The 21,794-nt window shown below is 42.8% G+C and overlaps 1 protein-coding gene across 3 annotated transcripts in view; it reads left to right on the forward strand.

Moving 5' to 3' along the window:
- The first annotated feature begins 2,003 nt into the window (after positions 1-2,003).
- Positions 2,004-21,794, forward strand: part of btbd9 (BTB (POZ) domain containing 9) — a 129,068-nt gene continuing 109,277 nt past the window's right edge. The window contains exons 1-2 of one of the 3 annotated variants that reach the window (XM_059983070.1): positions 2,004-2,113; positions 7,332-7,543. In XM_059983070.1, the coding sequence (XP_059839053.1) occupies positions 7,359-7,543 (185 nt within the window). In that variant the 5' untranslated portion in view covers positions 2,004-2,113; positions 7,332-7,358. Of the gene's footprint in view, positions 2,114-2,152; positions 2,255-7,331; positions 7,544-11,663; positions 11,764-21,794 lie in introns of those variants that run through there. The other 2 variants (XM_059983071.1, XM_059983072.1) reach the window with 2 other exon arrangements.

The following is a 21,794-nucleotide window of genomic DNA, read 5'->3' on the forward strand; positions in this document are numbered from 1 at the left end:
AAATGGAGATTAATGTTCTTTCTTCTGAGTCGGTAAGCTTTTGTTGACGGGCTTTTGGGCAGATCGGCGCGAGGGGGTCGAGAGAGAGGACGCAATGCTGTAAGTGGGGCGAGGATCGGACCCCAAGCGGGGGTCCGAGGCCGGGAGGTTCTCCAAGGAGGGGGGATGAAGCTAGATGTGCTTGGTTGACCACTCCGAGAGTCCTGAGCTGTTTGGAGAGTCGAGGAGTTCGGAGGGTCCTGAGCTGCGAGTCGAGGAGTTCGGAGGGTCCTGAGTTGCAAGTCGAGGAGTTCGGAGGGGATCGAATGGTGGCCAGAAGACTTCAGAAATTGAGCTCCAACGGTTGTGCACGAAGTGGTTTGGACTTTGATAAGTTTGGCGCCTTTTCTTTATTTTTTTCTTCATATATACTGTATCGTTATTAATCATTTAGTTATAGTAACCTTTATAAATTGTACTCATTTAATCGCATATGGTGTACTGTCTGTTTTTGGGCGAGGCGGGGACATCACACAGCATCCACACCAGCTGATTACCCAGTTTGGCGGGGCCGAAGGCTGCTCCCCCTAGACGAAACGAGCTGAGCCAGCCTGAGGCGACCCAGGGGGTTACATGTATTATCATGCATTGCATTGCTGCTGTTAACACATTTCAGGCACACGCCGATGATAGTAAACCTGATTCTGATTCTTTGTTTTCTCTGACTGAAGCCTCGCTTCGCGGAAGACTCGCAGGGCAAAAACATCAAGATCACCACTCTGATTGTGTCCACTCCCGTGGCGGCTGCTGCGCTCGCCCCAGCCTTCCTTTAATTTGCTCTTAGCTGATCAATCACTAAACGCCGAATGGTCGCTGGACAAAGTTCCTCGCTGTCGCGACCCGCTGCTGCTTTTTGTACAGGGGCCTCCAAAATTTCTGATGTCCGGATTGGTCGCTGATAATGATTTAAATCAACGACCATGATGGCTTGCTCCACTTTAATACTGTACTGATACATCTGATTTTAGCCAAAAAGCGTCTTCACCCGTAACTCCAATTTCAGAGAAGCATGGCCCGTCTCTGTTCTACAACACTGCCGGCGGCCCCGCCATTCACTGAGAACGTTTAACCTGGATTTAACTTTCCAAACCAACGCTTCATACTTAGTCAAATTAAAGTCAATTTGCCATTCCTCGTTGGCTGATCAAGATTGCCCTGTAATTGTTGATAGCCCTCTTCACTGTCCACTATACCACCTACCTTAGAGTCATCCACAAAATTGCTAACCATGCCTTGTACATTCTCATAGATATGGATGACAAAATAGTCTCCTCACCAATTTTTATTGCTTCACCTCAGAAAGCATCCTAATCAGTGTATCGCGGCTTAGCTTACGAATTGAAAGATATGTGAGGCAAGTGTGGGAGCAGAGAGAGGTGATGCCTCGAACGTGCTGCCAGGACTAGAAGTGAAGGCAGACACAATGGACGTGTTAGAGACAGACACGCTCCCAGAGTATCCTTTCTCAGTTAACTCCCCTGATAGAGGAAAAGTCCGGAAGAGCAGCGAACAGTGAGGCTGCACAAATGTTTTGAGCAGCGATCAGAGCCTGTTAGGGAGGTGGACCGAGCAGAGGTCAGGGAGGGGTGCAGAGCTGAGTTCGGAGAGGGACAAAGCCGGCGTCGGGGGTGGGTAGAACGTAGACAGAGCATTTAGACGTAATATTAGCACTTGTCAGGGATCGAGGAGGAGAAGAGTCGGGGACGGGGAGCAGAGCCGAGGTTGTAATGGTGGGAGGTCGGAGTGGTAGGTTCAGAGTGGGGCTAGGGGTCAGAGCCGGGTCCGGGGGTGCAGTGAGGGTCGAGGGAGGGAGCAGATACGGGATCGAGAGGGGCAGAGCAAGAGTCGGCGAAGAACGGCTGGGACGGTCGTCAAGGGTGATGATCACAGCCGAGGTCAAAGGATTAGGGGCGGGGTTTAGTGCAGGAACTTTCCTATCATACACAGTGCGCATGCGTCTCCTTCAATGACGAAACATGGTCATTTACGTCAACACCCACCGGCAGCAGTTACTGCGCAGGTGCAGCGCCGGGATCTGCGCGGTGACGTCAACGTTCGCGACTGAAAGAAGCCGGTAAAAACTAAAATGGGGATAAACGGAGAGAAGGAAGGTTGTGGGGAGGGGACGGTGGGTGCCAGTGGAGGCGTGAAAAATACGGGGAGGCCGTGGGGAGAAAGCGTGTGAGAGAAAAAGACGTGAGAAGTTGAGGGGGAGGTAGGTGTGGAGAAGGAGAGGTGAAGGAGGTGTCAGGAAAGGGTTTGGGAGCTGGGTGGGGAAGCAAGAGAAGGATGTGAGTCAGGGGGAGGTGATGGAAGGCAAATGGAGTAAGAGGAGGATGAGATATAGTGGAGTGATGAGGAGGCTAAGGGGGGTGGAGTGACGGGAAGGCTGAGGGGTTTGGAGTGACGGGGAGGCTGAGGGGGGAGTGGAGTGACGGGGAGGCTGAGGGGGGGAGTGGGGTGACGGGGAGGCTGGGGGGGGAAGTAGAATGATGGGGAGGTTGAAGGGGGCTATGGAGTGCTATGGTTCAGGTGCGGGTCAATAGAACTAGACGGGATAACAATTCGGTATGGACTAGGGCTTTTTCCCATCGGGTAAGATGAGACTACAACTAGCGGTCATAGGGTTAGGGTGAAAGGTGAAATATTTTAGGGGAATCCGAGGGTAGTGCCAATTTACTGATTCAATTGTAACATCTAAGAGAAAGTTGAATAAGTACTTGGAAAGGAGGGATGTGGTTGGGTAGAGGCAGGCCTAGGCAGAAGATTTGGCATGAGTTAGATGGGCTGTAGTGCCTGTTTCTATGCTATAATATTCTATGACTACAGCCTCACCAATATTTTAAGAGGCTGCATTCTATGCTTCTTACTGTTATTTTCGGTGCCTTGGCTCACGAAGGCCAGTATTTCATGTGGCACCTTCTTCCAATTATCAACCTGTACTGCCATCTTTTGCAATCTATGGACTGGTACACCAAGGTCCCCCTGTTTCTCCATTCCCTAGTGCCTTTGATGGGCACTCCACCCTTATCAGTACTTGGGCCTCTGCTGTTTGTGATGTATATAAATGACCTGAATGAAAATGTAGAATGCTGTGTTAATAAGTTTGCAGATGATACAAAGATTGGTGATGATGTGGATTGTGTAGGCAACAGGCAAGGTAAACAGCAATGTATTTTGTGTGTCACTGATCCCATGGAGACATTGGATTGCATAAGGGAGAGTGATTTTTTTTAAAAGAGCACAGGGGCAGCTGGCATATTTTGCACATTTCCTGAGGAGACATTGCATTTAATTAGGCACTTGACAAGATCCAATAAAAGAAAATTAGGTTTAAGAAGTTAGCAGCAGCCATTGTGTTTGATTGTTGAAGGTTTGGCTCATCAAAGCTTTGAAAGGAGAGGCTTAGGCATTAGCTTTTTTTTCTTGTTTATTCTCTTTCTTTCTGAATGCACACTTAGTGCAGTGGGAATGCCAGACAGGATACTTGAATGCTTCTCCAATGGGATGTGGGAAGACTGGCGTCCTTGACAACTACATCTGCAAGAAGTGCATCCAGCTGCAGCTTCTAACAGACCATGTTGAGGAGTTGGAACTGAGTGAATTCTGGATCATTCAGGAGGCTGAGGGGTACAGAACTTGGTAACTGTCAGGGATAAATGGGATAGAGAGCTAGTGCAGCGTACCCCTGTGGCCATTCCCTTCAGCAACCCTAGCGGAGGGAAGCCACAGCGGTCAGGTCTTTGGTATTGAGTTGGGCTTTCTGGCTTAGAAGGGAAGTGAGAAGAAGAGACAAGTTACAGTGATAAGGATTCGTTGGTTAAGGGAACAGAAAGGAGGATCTGTGGACGAAAATTATATTCCTCCATGTTTTGTTACCTCTTGGATACCAGAGTTTGGGACATTTCAGATTGTGTGCACGGCATTCTGAAGTGGGAGGATGAGCAGCCAGAGGTCGTAGTCCAGGTCAGTACCAATGGCATGGGTAGGAGGGGTGACAGGGCCCGACAATGTAAGGTCAGGGAGTTAGGTGCTAAGTTAAAGGACAGCACCTACAAGATTATGATATCAGGAATGTCACCCATGTCACGTGCTAGTGAGGCCAGAAACAGGAAGCTCATACAGTTTAACATGGCTAAGGAGTTGGTGCAGGAGGGAGTGCTTCAGACTTTTAGATCTTTGGGCACTCTTGCAGGATAGGTGGGAGTTGTATAGAAGATAAACTTAAGTTGTTTTCTCTGAAGTGGCAGAATCTGAGAGGAGATCTGATAGAGGTTTATAAGATTATGGAAAGCAAAGATAGAGTAGTCAGGGAGTATGTTTCCCAGCATTGAAATATCTAATACCAAATACACATTTAAGATGATAGCAGGTAAGTTCAAAGGAGATGTGAGGGGCAAGGTTTATACACAATGAGAGATGGTGTCTGGAATGTGCTGCCTGGGGTGGGGGTAGAGGCAGCTACATTAGCGACTTTTAAGAGATGTTTAGATAGGTACATGAATGTGTGGAAAATGGAGAGATATAGACATTGTGTAGGCAGAAAAAATCAGTTTAGGTGGCCATTTGATTAATAATTCAATTCATTTGGCACAACGTTGTGGGAAGCAGAACCTGTTCCTGTGCTTACTGTTCTATGTTCTATCATAAACTTAGAACATTGGCAAAAGGAGTTTAATCCTGTCAATTATTTCTTAGCTATTTCCAACCAATCAATATTTTCTGTAAGCAAAGACTAATCGCAACAACAACCCTCTGCCATTATCCTCTTAGTCTGAATTTCAGCCTCCTTTGAACTCGGCACACTTTGGTTACCATGGGTTCTAACCTTTTTGGAAGAATTTCACATGATAGACCTTGTCATAGTCCCTGTAGGTTATGTCAACTTCTATCCTTATCAATACATTTTGTTAACCATTTTAAAGATTCACGCCAACTGGTCAGACATGAACTCTTCCTGGGAAAGAAGTGCTGATTTTCACTGATATTTTTCAAGCTTTTAGAACCACTGATTAATCCTGACCTCCAGAATGTTTTCCAATATTCTCCCGGTCACTGATATTAGATTGACTGACCATAGCTACCTGGCTGACCACTGTTGAATAATTGAACTATGTTTGTTGTCCTCTAGTCATCTGGTACATTAGCTATGGCCAGTGAAGATTGCTCTGCAAGCAATTTCCTCCCTCTGTCCTATGGCAGCCTGAGATACATCTCAGGCACTCAGTTCAAAGTAATTTTGTTATCACAATACATATATGTCACCATATACTACCCTAAAATTCATTTTCGAATGTACACACATTGTAAATCCAAGAAAAGCAAACAAATCAATGAAAGACTACAACCAAGAGTATGAACAAACAGCCAATGTGCAAAAGACAACAAACCATGCAAATACAAAAGAGAGAACAATATTAATAATAATACATCCATATTAACATATTCTTTTGGCATAATAGCTTGGTTGGAAACTGATCTGGAAAATTTATAAAGATGGCAAATTTTAGAAAACACTACGCACACTCAAACACATTGAGGTTAACCGTATCTGGGATATTTGGAGGAAGAGGAATAACAGACAAAAAAAAATTCACAACTGTCAAATAAAACTGCAAAGAATGTATTTTCATCAATGAAAACAGGATTTAGCACTCCACATGAGCATATGTAATTCTGATACGAAGTACACACTACTTAAATTAAAACACAGCCCAGAAAATTGATGAAATTATCAGTACAGAAGAGAAAGTTAACCAATGGAAGACATCCCCATGATCTGAGCAGATTCGATGTTGACAAGGAAGTGTCGATCGTCTGCCTCGGAGTTGGAGACCTCTTCCCAAAAACAGGAGTTCCTTGTGGAAGTACAGGACCAGATGTTTAACACCAAAAAAATTTATCAAAAATGCATAATAAAATACCAACAAATTCAAGACGATAAATGCAGAAAATGCTAAGAGAAACCAGAAACAATCCAACACAGGACAGGAACCTGCAGCGGTTCAACTCAATCCGATTACTTACACAGGCACAATCAAATGGCAAACATCATTCACCAAAACCTTGCTTTAAAATACACTCTTAAAAGGACCCATACCTTACTATAAATATAAGCTTGATCCAGTTTTAGAGTCAGATTCCTACAAATTATTTTATGACCAATCCATATGACAGATAAGACAGTCAATAACTGTCTAGATATGATATTACAGGATAAACCAGCAAGAACAGTTTAATAGCTGTAGACATTCCAAATGCACATAACATACAGAAACCAAAAGTTTAGAAAAGGAAATTGAAAGACTGTGGAACATGAACAGGGTAATATTGTCCCAATAGTAATATCTACAACTGGTGTTATCCCAAAGTCACTACACAATAGCATTAAACAATAAGGCCTTCCCAAAAATTGAGAAAGAAGTATGTTTGGCAACCCCTGCACCTCAGCTTGAGCTGAGAGAAAAAAAAAATGAATAAATAACTAAATATCAAGAACATGAGATGAAGAGTCCAGAGGCTATGGGAACAGCTCAATGATGGGGCAGTTGAAGTGAAGTGGCACTGGGGTTTCCAGGTGATCTTGTGCAATATATCCATTCTTGGAAGGTTTGATAGTCTGTGGTGTCTGTACCAGTACTCAGCGTCTCACTGCAAGCAAAAAGTTGGTCGTTTGGATCAGAGATGTTGACAAATCTGAGGGAAAGTTGAGGGGATTGAGGTGAGGGGGATCCGGTACAGTGTAGGAATTGCAGCCTAGTACTGATTGATTGGTGAGGCAGAGCTCAGGGACCCAGTCTCTTATTGCCCCCTTTTTCCTGTGCTCAGAGATGGGAGAGTGAAGTTTTGGATTTCTCTTCCTGCTACTGGAGACTCAAATACAGAGTAGATTTCAACATGGATCAATGGATTTTGTGTGAATACAGGTATATGGGAAGAATAAAGGAAGATAGCACTGAAGGGTATGGGGACAGAAAATCTACTCTGCATCCATTTCTTATTGTTAGGGACAGTAGAAGTGGGAGGGTTCAGACAGAAGGAGGGAACTGACAAAGAATGGCATGCAGAAGGGTAGAGAGCAGGAGATAAGACACAGTGGGAGAGGAGGCATGTGCTGGATACTGAGGATAGTAGAAGACTGAGTAGATGCTGAGATGGAAACGTTTGTGGGCATGTGTGATAGAACTAGAAAAGAAATGGCAGGGTGGGAAGGTACAGTTTCATAGGGAGCCAGGTGTCAGGCTGCACATCTCCTTTTGTGAGCGTTATGTATTATTGTGGTTTCTCTTCAGCACATTTCGTGGGTCAGTGCGGACAGCATGAGCAACAGCCACCAGCTGCAGCCTTACACCTCAGTTGGAGAGATTAATCACGTGCATATCCTGTCAGAACACGTGGGGGCCCTGATTCACGGCGAGGAATACAGCGATGTGACCTTCCTAGTGGAGAAGAAACGCTTTGCTGCTCATCGCGTGATCTTGGCTGCTCGCTGCCAGTATTTCAGGTGATTGTATATCGCAGTGTCACACAGACTGTCTTTCCGATATGCAGTAAGAACATAGTTGGATTTTTTGGTGACCTTCCCCTTCCACCTCTGGCATGTGGGGTATTTGATAACTTTTCTGAGGGTGTCGGTCTTCTCGGTCACTAACATTTCCATGGAGCCTCGCTGCTGTGACACATTTGAAGTTATTCATTGAGCAGTGAGTAACTTCTTTCAGCAAGACCTGATGGGCAGTAACTCAATGAAGAGGTGGATGATGTCAGGGTTTGAAGGCTCTTGGTGAATACTTGTTGGCAGAGAACTGGTATTTTTGGAAAGAAAGCAACACTGGAGGCATTTTGACACCACGGGTGGTGCATCTTACTCATAGATGGACTGTCTTTCTCAGTGGAGTGTTGCTGTGCTGAGCTTAAGGAATTATCTCCTTAAGTGTCTGCCAGTGATGACATAATCTCTGAAACATAGAAACATAGAAAACCTACAGCCCAATACAGTTGTGCCGAACATGTCCCTACCTTAGCAATTACTAGACTTACCTATAGCCTTCTATTTTACTAAGCTCCATGTACCCATCTAAAAGCCTCCTAAAAGACCCTATCATATCTGCCTCCACCACCGTTTGCCGGCAGCCCATTCCACGCACTCACCACTCACTGAGTAAAAAACTTACCCCTGACATCTCCTCTGACCTACTTCCCAGCACCTTAAACCTGTGTCCTCTTGTGGCAACCATTTCAGCCCTGTCAAAAAGCCTCTGACTATCCAAACGATTGATGCCTCTCATCATCTTATACACCTCTATCGGGTCACGTCTCATCCTCTGTCGCTCCAAGGAGAAAAGGCTGAGTTCACTCAACCTATTCTCATAAGGTATGCTCCCCAATCTAGGCAACATCCTTGTAAATCTTCTCTGCACCATTTCTATGGCTTCCACATCCTTTCTGTAGTGATGTGATCAGAAGTGAGCACAGTACTCCAAGTGGGGCTGACCAGGGTCCTAAATAGCTGCAACATTACCTCTTGGCTCCTAAATTTAATTCCACGATTGATGAAGGCCAATACACCGTACGCCTTTTTAACCACAGAGTCAACCTGTGCAGCTGCTTTGAGCGTCCTATGGACTTGGACCCCAAGATCCCTATGATCTTCTACACTGCCAAGAGTCTTACCATTAAGACTATATTCTGTCATCATATTTGACCTACCAAAATGAACCACTTCACACTTATCTGGGTTGAAATCCATTTGCCATTTCTCAGCCCAGTTTTGCATCCTATCAATGTCCTGCTGTAACCTCTGACAGCCCTCCACACTGTCCACAACATGTTCAACCTTTGTGTCATCAGCAAACTTACTAACCAATCCCTGCACTTCGTCATCCAGGTCATTTATAAAAATCACAAAGAGTAAGGGTCCCAGAACAGATCACTGAGAAACCCCACTGGTGACTGACTTCCATGCAGAATATGACCAGTCTATGACTACCCTTTGCCTTCTGTGGGCAAGCCAGATCTGGATCCACAAAGCAAGGTCCCTTGGACCCCATGCCTCTTTACTTTCTCAATAAGCCTTGCATGGGGTACCTTATCAAATGCATTGCTGAAATCCATATACACTACATCCACTGCTCTTCCTTCGTCAATGTGTTTAGTCACATCCTCAAAAAATTCACTCAAGCTCGAAAGGCACAACCTGCCCATGACAAAGCCATGCTGACTACTTGTAATCATATTATATCTCTCCAAATGTTCATAAATCCTTCCTTTCAGGATCTTCTCCATCAACTTACCAACCACTGAGGTAAGACTCACTGGTCTATAATTTCCTGGGCTATCTCTACTCCCTTTCTTGAATAACGGAACAACATCTGCAACCCTCCAATCCTCTGGAACCTCTCCCGTCCCCATTGATGATACAAAGATCATCGGCAGAGGCTTAGTAATCTCTTCCCTCGCCTCCCACTGTAGTCTGCGGTACATCTCATCCGGTCCCAGTGACTTATACAACTTGATGCTTTCCAAAAGCTCCAACACATCTTCTTTCTTAATGTCTACATGCTCAAGCATTTCAGTCTGCTGTAAGTCATCTCTACAATCACGAAGTTCCTTTTCCATAATGAATACTGAAGTGAAGTATTTATTAAGTGCCTCTACTATTCCCTCCAGTTTCATACACACTTTCCCACTTCCACACTTGATTGGTCCTATTCTTTCACGTCTTATCCTCTTGCTCTTCACATACTTGTACAATGCCTTTGGGTTTTCCTTAATTTTGCCCACCAAGGCCTTCTCGTGGCCCCTTGTGGCTCTCCTAATTTCCTTCTTAAGCTCCTTCCTATTAGCCTTATAATCTTCTAGATCTCTAACATTATCTAGCTCTCTGAACCTTTTGTAAGCTTTTCTTCTTGACTAGATTTATTATAGCCTTTGTACACCACGGTTCCTGTACCCTACCATAACTTCCCTGTCTCACTGGAACTTACCTAAACAGAATTCCACACAAATATCCCTGAATATTTGCCACATTTCTTCCATATTTTTCCCTGAGAACATCCATTTCCAATTTAAGCCTGCAATTTCCTGCCTGATAGCCTCATATCCCCTTACTCCAATTAAAAGCTTTTTTAACTTGTCTGTTCCTACCTCTCTCCAATGCTATTGTTAAGGAGACAGAATTATGACCACTGTCGCCAAAATGCTCTCCCACTGAGTGATCTGACACCTGACCAGGTTCATTTCCAAATACCAAATCAAATACAGCCTCTCCTCTTGTACGCTTATCTACATATATTGTGTCAAGAAACCGTCTTGAACACACCTAACAAATTCCACCCCATCTAAACCCCTTGCTCTAGGGAGATGCCAATTGATATTTGGGAAATTAAAATCTCCCATCACGACAACTCTGTTATTATTACACCTTTCCAGGATTTGTTTCCCACCTGCTCCTCAATATCCCTGTTACTATTGGATGGCCTATAAAAAAACACCCAGTAAAGTTATTGACTCTTTCCTGTTCATAACCTCAGAGACTCAGTAGACAATCCCTCCATGGCATCTGCCTTTTCTGCAGCCGTGACACTATCTCCGATCAACAGTGCCATGCCCCCACCACTTTTACCTCCCTGCCTGTCCTTTCTGAAACATCTAAAACCCGGCAAGGGTTTCACAGTCCACTGATGGGGCTACAGATAAAGGGTGTTTGCAATCAGGTCGAGACATGCCTGAATGGGATTATTGTAGGTGTGGTAAATGGAACCACATTAGGTGTGCTGGTAAAAATGATTAGTGTAGGCATGTTGGTGAATGAAAAAAAATGGGAATAGTGTAAGTGTACTGATGAACACTGGTAAATGTGATTTGTGTAGCTATGCTGGTACGTGTGGTTAATTAAGGTGTACTGATGAATGGGATTAGTGTAGATGTTCTGGTAAATGGGATTAGAGCTGATGTGCTGGTGAATACTGGTAAGTGGGATTAGTGTAGTTATGCTGGTTAATGAGATATTAGTGTGCTGGTGAATGTGATTCGTGTAGGTATGCTGGTAAATGGGATTAGTGTAAGCATGCTGGTGAGCACTGGTGAATATGATTAGTGTAGGTGTGCTGGTAAACAGCAGTAAATGTGATTAGTGTTGGTGAGTGGCATTAGTGTTTGTGTGGTGTTAAATGGGATTTCTGTAGGTGATCTGGTGATTGCTGGTAAATAGGATTAGTGTGGGTGTACTGGTGAATACAGTTAGTGGAAGTGTACTGGTAAGTGCCGGTAACTGGGATTAGTGTAGAGACGTTGGTTAATGGAATTAATGTCGGTGTGCTGGTGAACATGGGTAAAAGTGGTTTGTATCGGTGTGCTGGTGAATGCTGATAGGTGTGAACACAGGTAAATGTGATTAGTGTAGGTATACTGGTGAACTCTTTGAATGAGATTAGTGTAGATGTGCTGGTGAATACAGGTACAGTGGTATGCAAAAGTTTGGGCACCCCTGGTCAAAATTTCTGTTACTGTGGATAGCTAAGCGAGTAAAAGATGACCTGATTTCCAAAAGGCATAAAGTTAAAGATGACACATTTCTTTAATATTTTAAGCAAGATTACTTTTTTTATTTCCATCTTTTACAGTTTAAAAATAACAAAAAAAGGAAAAGGGCCCGAAGCAAAAGTTTGGGCACCCTGCATGATCATCACTTAGTAACACCCCCTTTGGCAAGTATCACAGCTTGTAAGTGCTTTTTGTAGCCAGCTAAGAGTCAATTCTTATTTGGGGGATTTTCACCCATTCTTCCTTGCAAAAATCTTCTAGTTCTGTGAGATTCTTGAGCCATCTTGCATGCACTGCTCTTTTAAGGTCTATCCACAGATTTTCAATGATGTTTATGACTGGGGACTGAGGGCCATGGCAAAACCTTCAGCTTGCATCTCTTGAGGTAGTCCATTGTGGATTTTGAGGTGTGCTTAGGATTATTATCGTGTTGCAGAAGCCATCCTCTTTTCATCTTCAGCTTTTTTTACAGATGGTGTGATGTTTGCTTCCAGAATTTGCTGGTATTTAATTGAATTCATTCTTCCCTCTACCAGTGAAATGTTCCCTGTGCCAGTGGCTGCAACAGAAGCCCAAAGCATGATCTATCCACCCCGTGCTTAACAGTTGAAGAGGTGTTCTTTTCATGAAGTTTTGCACCCTTTTTTCTCCAAACATACCTTTGCTCATTGCGGCCAAAAAAGTTCTATTTTGACTTCATCAATCCACAGGACTTGTTTCCAATGCATCAGACTTATTTAGGTGTTCCTTTGCAAACTTCTGATGCTGAATTTTGTGGTGAGGATGCAGGAAAGGTTTTCTTCTGATGACTCTTCCATGAAGGTCCTATTTGTGCAGGTGTCGCTGCACAGTAGAACAGTGCACTACCACTCCAGAGTGTGCTAAATCTTCCTGAAGGTCTTTTGCAGTCAAACGAGGGTTTTGATTTACCTTTCCAGCAATCCTGTGAGCAGTTCCCTCAGAAAGTTTTCTTGGTCTTCTAGACCTCAACTTGACCTCCACCATTCCTGTTAACTGCCATTTCTTAATTACATAACGAACTGAGGAAATGGCTCCCTGAAAATGCTTTGCTATCTTTTTATAGCCTTCTCCTGCTTTGTGGGCATCATTTATTTTAATTTTCAGAATGCTAGGCAGCTGCTTAGAGGAGCCCATGGCTGTTGATTGTTGGGACAAGGTTTGAGGAGTCAGGGTATTTATAAAGCTTTGAAATTTGCAGCACCTGGCCTTTCCTAACAAAGACTGTGAACAAGCCATAGCCCTAACAAGTAAATTAAGGTTTGAGACCTTGGTAAAAGTTATCTGAGAGCTCAAATCTCTTGGGGTGCCCAAACTTTTGCTTGGTGTTCCTTTCCTTTTTTTCACTCTAAAATTGTACAAAACAAAAATAATACACTAATCTTTCTTAAAATGTTGAAAAGAATGTTTCAGCTTCAACTTTATGATGTTTGGAGATCAGTTCATCTTCTACTCACTTAACTATTCACAGTAACAGAAATTTTGACCAGGGGTGCCCAAACTTTTGCATGTCACTGTAAATGTGATAGGTGTAGGTTTGTGGATGAATGGAATTAGTGTAGGTGTGCTGGTGAATGCTTGTGGTGTGGTGAATGAGGTAAAAGTGATTAGTGTAGGAGTGTTGGTGAATGTCATTAGTGGAGAGTAACCTGACTTTGTTAAGGGCAGATCCTGTCAGACTATTTTGATTGAATTCTTTAAAGTGGTAACAAAATGTATTAAAGAGGGCAAGATAATATAATTTACATAGAGTTTAGTCAAGGTTTTGACAAGGCTTCTCATGAGAGATTGGTTTGAAAGGGAAGGGCTCATGGAATCCAGGGCAAGTTGATAAACTGGATCCAAAACAGGCTTGGAATAGTATATCTAGGGTGATGCCAGAGGGTTGTTTTTACAATCAGATACCTGTGTCTAGTGGTGTACCACAAGGATTGGTGCTGGGACCCTTTCAATCTGTAATTTACATGAATAACTTGGATGTGGGAGGCATGGTCAGTAAATGGTGGATACCCGAAGTGGTGTTTGGTAGTATAGAAAGTAGTCTTAGGCCACAGAGATCATTGTTTTGGCGAAATAGGCTGAATTTAATGGAGTTATTTCCAGCCAAATGTAAGATGTTGGTTTGCAGGAGATCTAACATGGCTGTAGTAATGTAGATATACACAAAGAATGTTAGGGTCTTAGGAGATACTAAGAAAAATTAACCTTGTAGTAAAATTTCTTAGATATTTGAAAGTGGCAATGCAGATATAGAACATAGGAACGTATATGGGATATTGTCCTTAATTAACTGGGCCATTTAGGACCGAAATAGGGAGATGATGCTCCAACTTTATAAAATTTTAGCTAGACTTCAGTTGGAGTACAGTGTTGCAATTCTGTTCACCGAGGAAGGATATGGTAGCACTGGAGAGTGTGTAAAGGAGATTAACTAGGATGTTGCCTGGGATGAAGTAGTTCAATTATGAGGAGGAACTGGAAAAACATGTTTTTCCCCTGGGAGCAGAAGAAGTTAGGTGGAGACATGCTGAAGTGTATAAAACTGAGAGGTTTTGATGGGCAGACTGCAGGAAATTTTCATACATATCGGAGGAAGGTCAAACTAGAGGTCATAGTTTTAAGGGGGAAGAGATTTAGAGTGGATTTGAGGAGGAGATTCTTCAACCTAAGGGTAGCAAGTACTTGGAATGTAGAAGTATGGACTCTGGAGAGAGTGGTTGAAGCTGAGTTGCCGATAACATTTAATAAGTTGTGTGGATGAGCACTTTAATCTTTTGGGCAAAGAATGCAATGGGCCAGGTATGGGTGATGCGGTTAATATTGGAAGGGTATCCAACAGTTACCATAGGCAAGTTGGGCCGATTGCCCTGTTTCCATACAGCATGGATTTCTGAGAATATTTCTGAGGTGTGCTGGTGAACGCTGGTAGGTGTGGTGAACGCAGGTAAAAGTGATTTGTGTAGGTGTGCTGGTGATTGGGATTAATGTAGCTGTGCTGGAGTGCACTGGTAAATGGAGTCAGGGTAGGTGTGCTGGTGAACGAGTATAAATGTGGTTTGTGTAGGTGCGGTGAATAGGTAAATGTGGTTAGTGTAGGTAAGATGGTGAACTCTTGCGAATGAGATTAGTGTAGGTGTGCTGGAGAACATAGGTAAATTTGATAGGTGTAGGTTTGTTGGTGGATGGGATTAGTGTAGTGAATGCTGGTAAGTTTGATTACTGTTTATGTGCTGCTAATGGGATTAGTGTTTGTGTGATGATGAATACTGATTAATGGGATGTGTACGTTTGTGCTGGTAGGTGTGGTAAATATGGGTAAATGTGGTTAATGTATGTGTTTGTGAATGTGATTAGTGGCGGTGTGCTGGTGAATGGTGGTAGATGTGGTGAACACAGGTAAATGTGATTAGTGTGGGTGTGCTCATGAATGGGATTAGTGTAGTGTGTTGGTGAATGCTGGTAGGTGTGAACTTGGGTAAGTGTGATTAATGTAGGTATGCTGGTGAACACTGGTGAATGGAAGTTGTGTAGGTGTGCTGGTAAATGTGATTCATGTAGGTGTGCTGGTGAATATTGTTAAATGTGATTAGTATAGATGTGATGGTGAATGCTGGTAAATGTATTTAATATTTGTGTGTTGTTGGTGGGATTAGTCTAAATGCGCTGGTGATGGTCAGTGGGAAGTGTTATCTTTGTTTCTGGTTTATGTGACCTATTGAATGGTCAGTGGGATGTTTCTGGGTTGTGTGACCTTTTGAACATTTCGTTATCTTCCCTCTGCATTGTCCAATCTGCAGTCATTTAGTGACTGATGATAATTGCAATATCTTTTTTACTAACCTCATTACTTATTGATGGACACTGCTAGAGTGCAGGTAAAAGACTGACGTGTTCCAATTACTCATTAACTTTGTTTCTTTTCTCCATCCAAACTGATTCTATATTTGAGCTTTAGACATTGTTCCTCACCTCTGCAGTGACCTTAGCAGAACTGCCCCACCTCCTTTTCCTCTGAAATGTCAAACACTGCTTCCATCATCCTGTAACCATTTCTCTGCAATGGCTGTCATATTATACCCATTTATTTCTGTTTGTGCTGTCAACTCATTTATCTTAGTTTGAATGCAAAATGGAAGTATGAGATCAGAGTGTCAGTTCAAATGAAAAAGGATGAAAAAAACCATCTCGGTGTGTGTAAATAATGAACATTTGGTAAGTGGAATGTGGAGCCAGTGAGGGATAACAAAGGTGATTTCTGCATAGGGGCAGAGGACATGGTCAGAATGCTGAATGAACACTCGCTCAGCTTTTACCAAGGAAGATCAGGAGAAGGGGATGAGGTGGAGATAATGGATGAGGAGTTTATTACCAGGAGGTACTAGAGAGGCTGGCTGTGATTAAACACGTCACTGGTCTGATACACTGGGAGCTGGGTTGGAGATTGCAGATGAGTTTGCTGTAATCTTTAAATCCTGGCAGTGTAGGTGTCAGAAGGCTGGAAAATATGTGCAAGACAGACTGCCAACTACATACCGTACAGGTTAACCCCAAGTTGGGAGGGTTCCAGAAGTGCCTGTCAGGAGGAAAGTAATGGGCTCCTGGAACAAGATTAGTTAAGTCCATTCTGGCACATTATTGTTAAAGTCACATGAATGGCTCACCTTTATAAAAGGTATTTAATGGAGCCTCCAGTGATTACAATTGAGTCATTCTGCCTTGTGTGATATAGATTTACCACTCCCACTAATTTCCCTACCATTTTTGCTTAACTGATGGCCTATAATACTCAGCATGGCTTTGTGCTATGTGATTGATTTCATTATACTTTTTGAAGAGGTGACTAAGTGTGTTGGTGAGGGTAATGTGTTTGATATGATTTCTGTGATTTTCAGTAAGGCCTTTGAGCAGGTCCCATGTGGATGACTGGTTGAAAAAGTGAGAGTCAATGGGTCCCAGAGCAATTTGACAAATTGGATGCAGAATTAGTTTGATGATTGAAGACAGGGTGATGAAAGAGAACTGTTTCTGTAAATGAAATCCTCTGGCCAGTGAGGCACTATGGACATCATTGCCATGGCCTGTACTGATTCTTATTTTATTAATATTTCAGGTCATTAACATTTCCGATATGATCATCAAATATGATTAATAAATTTGCAAATAGCATGAAATCGGTGAAGTGGTTGATAGTGAGGAGAGTAGTCTAGCTGTATATTCATGTTCTTGAGATGGATACATGGAAGAGCAATTGAAGGGCGAATTTAATCTTGAACTCTTGCATTTTATAAGGGTTATTAAGGTTAGCAAGTACATCTAGGACTCTTGGAAGTACTGACCAATAGAAGGACCTTGATGTTCATGTCCAAGGATTCCTCAAGGGAGAAGCTTTGCTAGGTGAAGTGGTCCAGAAGCATGAATTAAACTTCATTAGCAAGGGCACATAATACAAGAATAATAAGGTTGTCATAGAGACATGCAGCCAGAAACTGTCTGTAGAGATTTTCATGTTCTCCCTATGACCGCGTGGGTTTCCTCCCACAGTCCATAGATGTCCAGGTTAGTAGGTTCATTGGTCATTGTAATTGGGTGGCATGATACCGCAGTGGTTAACACAAAGTTTTACAGTACCAGCAACTCGGGTTCAATTGCCGCTGCTGACATGTAAGGAGTTTGTATGTTCTCCCTGTGACTGCATAGGTTTCCTCTGGGTGCTCTGGTTTTCTCCTCCATTCTAAAGGCATACCAATTGGTCTTTGAAATTTATCCTGTGGTTAGGCTAGGGTAAATCAGGGATTTCTGGTCAGTGTGGCTTAAAGGGCCTATTCTGTGCCGCATCTCAATAAATACAAGTAAATAAATTTACCTGCTCTGTTGCCTATCATGCCTGATTCAAGTACTCACCCAGATATTTGTTAAATGTCATGAGAGTCGCTGTCTCCACCAACCCCTCAAGCAGTGTCTTTTAGGTTTCAACCACACTCATGATGGAAAAAAGCATTTCTTCATTTAAATCTTTCCCTCCATTGAAACCTATTAATGATTTGGATGACCATAAGGTTGGTGGTATGGTTGACAGTAAAGAGAGATGACAACAGATTTGAGGTCAGTATGGTCATGGCTGATCTTCCCCAGGCCTCAATTCTTTCTCTGTAGCCTTCAATTACTTAAACTTTCAAACACTTATCTACTTCAATCTTAACGATACCAAATGATCATGCCTTCACCAGCCTCGGGGGCAGGGAATTCCAGAGATTCCCCACCCTCGAAGAGAAGAAATTTCTACCTATCATAGAATCAGAATTAGTTTTAATTTCACTGATGTATGTCATGAAATTTGTTGTTTTGTGGCAGCAGTGCATTGCAATACATATTAACAAAACAAATAAATTACTATAAGAAGTATAATTCATAAAAAATCAAATTAAATAGGTTATCCAAAAAGAGAGGGAATAAACACTGAGGTACTGTTCATAGGTTCATTGTCCACGATGGCAGAGGGGTTGAAGCTGTTCCTGAAATGTTGAGTATGTGTCTTCAGGCTCCTGTACCACCTCCTTGATGGTAGTAATGAGAAGAGGCGATTTTCCTGGTGTCAGGATCCTTAATGGTGGATGATGCCTTTCTTGAGGCATTGCTTTTTGAAGGTTTCCTCTATTCTGGGGAAGCAAGTGCTCATGATAAAGCTGGCAGAGTTTACAATTCTCTGCAGCCATTTCCAATCCTGTGCAGTGACCCCCTCCATACCAGACGGTGATGCAACCAGTTAGAATGATCTCCATGGAAATCTGTGGATTTGCGAGTGTCTTTGCTGACATACCACTTCTTACTCCTGATTAAATTTGGCTGCTGTCATGCCTTCTTTGTAATTGTATCAATATGTTGGCTGAGGGTAGATCCTCAGAGGCATTGACACCCAGGAACTTGATGCTGCTCACCCTTTCCATTTCTGGTTATTCGATGAGAACTGGTGTGTGTTCCCTTGACGTCTCCTTCCTAAAGTCTACAATCAATTTCTTGGTCTTGTTGATGTTGAGTGCAAGGTTCCTGGTTCGACACCACTCAACCAGCTGATCGATCTTGCTCTTGTACACCTTCTCATCACCATCTGAGATTCTGCCAACAATAGTTGTATTGTTGATGAACAATAAACCCAAAGGAAACTGATGAACCCAAAGGAATTGCAGAGACCAACACAGTTTGATACCAACAGCACCACAGGAGCTACCAGTCAACATTGAACTCAATGTAGGACTCCGGTGTCTTCCCTCGAAGTTTACTCCTGAAGCCTTTCCCATGAGTGGATATAGCCGCAAGGCAGCGGAGGTTTGAGATCAGTTTTCCTTCTCTGAGACAAGCTGTGAACCACGGCTAACAAGCCCCATCCGCCCGAAGCGACTGGTTTTAAGGAGCCAGTAACCTGTCTTTGCCCCTTCTGCTGTCGGTAGAAGCAGTTCCAATGGGCTTAGTAGCTAAGCCACACGTGAAGGCCAGGAGCTGGACTTGGTTGTCAGAGACTATTTGAGACATGCCCCATTGGGAGCATTTAATAGTTACTATTCTGAATTAGGGGAATTGAAAAAAAAATTCAATCAATTAATCCACCATTTCTGCAGTCTTTTCCTTTAAAGCCCTTGGCAGCACATGATTGCGTCCTGAGAATTTGTCCACCTTTTTCCTGTGAGTTTTTCTGATAATTTATCCCTTATGATTTGAATTTTTCCAAGTGCCTCCCTGTTATCTGCAATTTGTCCGTTACGGAGATCTGCAGTTTCCTCCACTGTGAAGTCTGGTTCAAAAAAAATCATTTTTACCATGCCTCTTGTTTCCTGTGATTAATTCACCAGCCTCATTAGAGATCACTCATTTGCCTTAGCTGCCTTCCCCCTATTAGTATATCCAGAGTAATTCAAGTCGTGTTTATTGTCATATGTGCAAGTACATGCTTGCACAGGTGCAATGAAATACTTATTTGCAGCAACATCACATGCATATAACATTTGAAACACAACATTCACACAAGAAGTATAAATTAACCATTGATTACAGTCAATTGTAGTGAACAGTGGTCCTGAGGTGGTGATTAAAGTTGTGCAGGTGGGTTCAAGAATTGAATGGTTGAAAGGAAGTAGCTGTTACTGAATCTGGTGCTGTGAGGCTTTGGTCTTCTGTTCTTCCTTTCTGGTGGTGGCTATGAGGAGATGGCATGACCCAAATTATTATTGTTTTAATATCATATGCAAGGTTTCTCTCAAAATCTTTCTGCTCCTCCTTATGAAATGTTTAGTCTTTTGCTGCTGGATCCTAAAAAACGATTTAGTCCTCAGTGAGCTACCACCAACCCTCATGCCCTACTTTACAATTCAATAATTAGAATTCAGCTTGATTAATTGTGCCTCTTTCTCATCAAATCACTCTTTCTAATTGGGATTACTTTCCTTCTAGGTGGTACATAGACCAGAGAACAGCACAATACAGTACAACCAGAATGTTGTGCCCAATGTTTAACCTACTCTAAGATCAATCTACCTTTTCCCTCTTACATAGCCTTCTATTTTTCTCTTATCCATTCGCCTATCTAAGAATCTCTTAAATCCTCCTAATGTGCCCACCTCTACCACCAATTCCAGCAGCACGTTCCACGTACTTAGCACTCTGCCTGTGACATCCTGCAATACTTCCCTACAATCTCATTAAAATTATACCCTCTCTCATTAGCTGATAGTGCCATATATAATCTATATCTATGCTTCTTATTATATTGTACACCTCTATCAAGTCCCCTCTCATCCTTCTTCCTTCCTTCCAAAGCCTTAGCTTACTGAATCTCTCATCAGAAAACATGCCCTCTAGTCCAGGCAGAATCCTGGTAAATCTCCTTCACATCCTCTTGAAAACTTCCACATTCTTCCCAAGGTGAGGTGACCAGAGATGAACACAATATTCCAAGTGTGGTCTATCTCGAATTTTATAATGGTGCAACATTACTTCGAAGCTCTTGAACTCAGTCTCCTGACTAATGAAGGCCAACCTGCCGTATACATTCTTAACCACTCTATCAACTTGTGTGGCAACTTTGAGGGATCTATAGATGTGGAGTGCAAGATTCAACTGTTCCTCCACACTGTTGAGTATCCTTTCATTAACCCTGTATTATGTCTTTCTATTTGAGCTTCCAAAGTATATCACTTCACATTTTTCTGGATTGAACTCCATTTGCCCCTTCTCTGCCCAGCTCTGTACCCTATCAGTGTCCTGTTATAATGCATGACAACCAACCAGGGGCTCCCAAACTTTTTTTATGTCATGAACTCCTACCATCAACCAAGGAATCCATGGACCCCAGTTTTGAACACCCTATTCTACACATATCCACCAAACTGTGTGTCATCTGCAAATGTACTAACCTACCCTTCCACTTCCTCATCCAAATCATTGCTAAAAATCACAGAGAAGAGATGCCTGGTAATACTTGCTGGTCTGTAATTCCCAGGATTATCTCTATTACCTGCCTTAAACAAATGAATAACATTTGTCACTTTCCAATCTTCTGATACTACTCCTATGGCCAATGAGGATGCAAAGATCATCGCCAAAGGAGCAGCAATATTTTCCCTCACTTCCCATTGTAACCTGGATTATATCCTGTCCAGCCCCAAAGACCTATTTATCCTAATGTTTTTCAAAATCTCCAATACATTCTCTTTGTTAATGTTGACATGTTCCAGCATATTATCCCGTCCTAGGACTTCCCTTACCTTCTACAACTCCAGGCACATGGTTCCCCTTTTATCTCACTTTCAGTCTAGTCATCTTCCTGTTCTTCATGTATGTGTAGAATGGAGTTTTCCTTAATCCTGTTCATCGAGATATTCTCGTGACTCCTTCCAGCTCAAAAATCACTAGATTTTGGAATGGTTCCAGAGGACTGGATAATTGCAAATGTCACTCCAGTCTTCAAGAAGGGTGGGAGGCAAAAGAAAGGAAATTTTAGCCCAGCCAGCCTGACCTAAATGGTTGGGAAGATGTAGACGATTGTTAAGGATGTGGTTTAAGTGTACTTGACAGCACATGATTAAATAAGCCGGTCAGCATCGTTTCCTTGAGTGGATATCTTGCCTTACAGAGCTGATGGAATTCTTTGAGGAGATAACAAAATGGGTCATTGTTGCGACCACTTCCTTTTATGTTGTATA

Source organism: Hypanus sabinus, chromosome 10, assembly GCF_030144855.1.
Source record: "Hypanus sabinus isolate sHypSab1 chromosome 10, sHypSab1.hap1, whole genome shotgun sequence".
Taxonomy (NCBI): domain Eukaryota; kingdom Metazoa; phylum Chordata; class Chondrichthyes; order Myliobatiformes; family Dasyatidae; genus Hypanus; species Hypanus sabinus.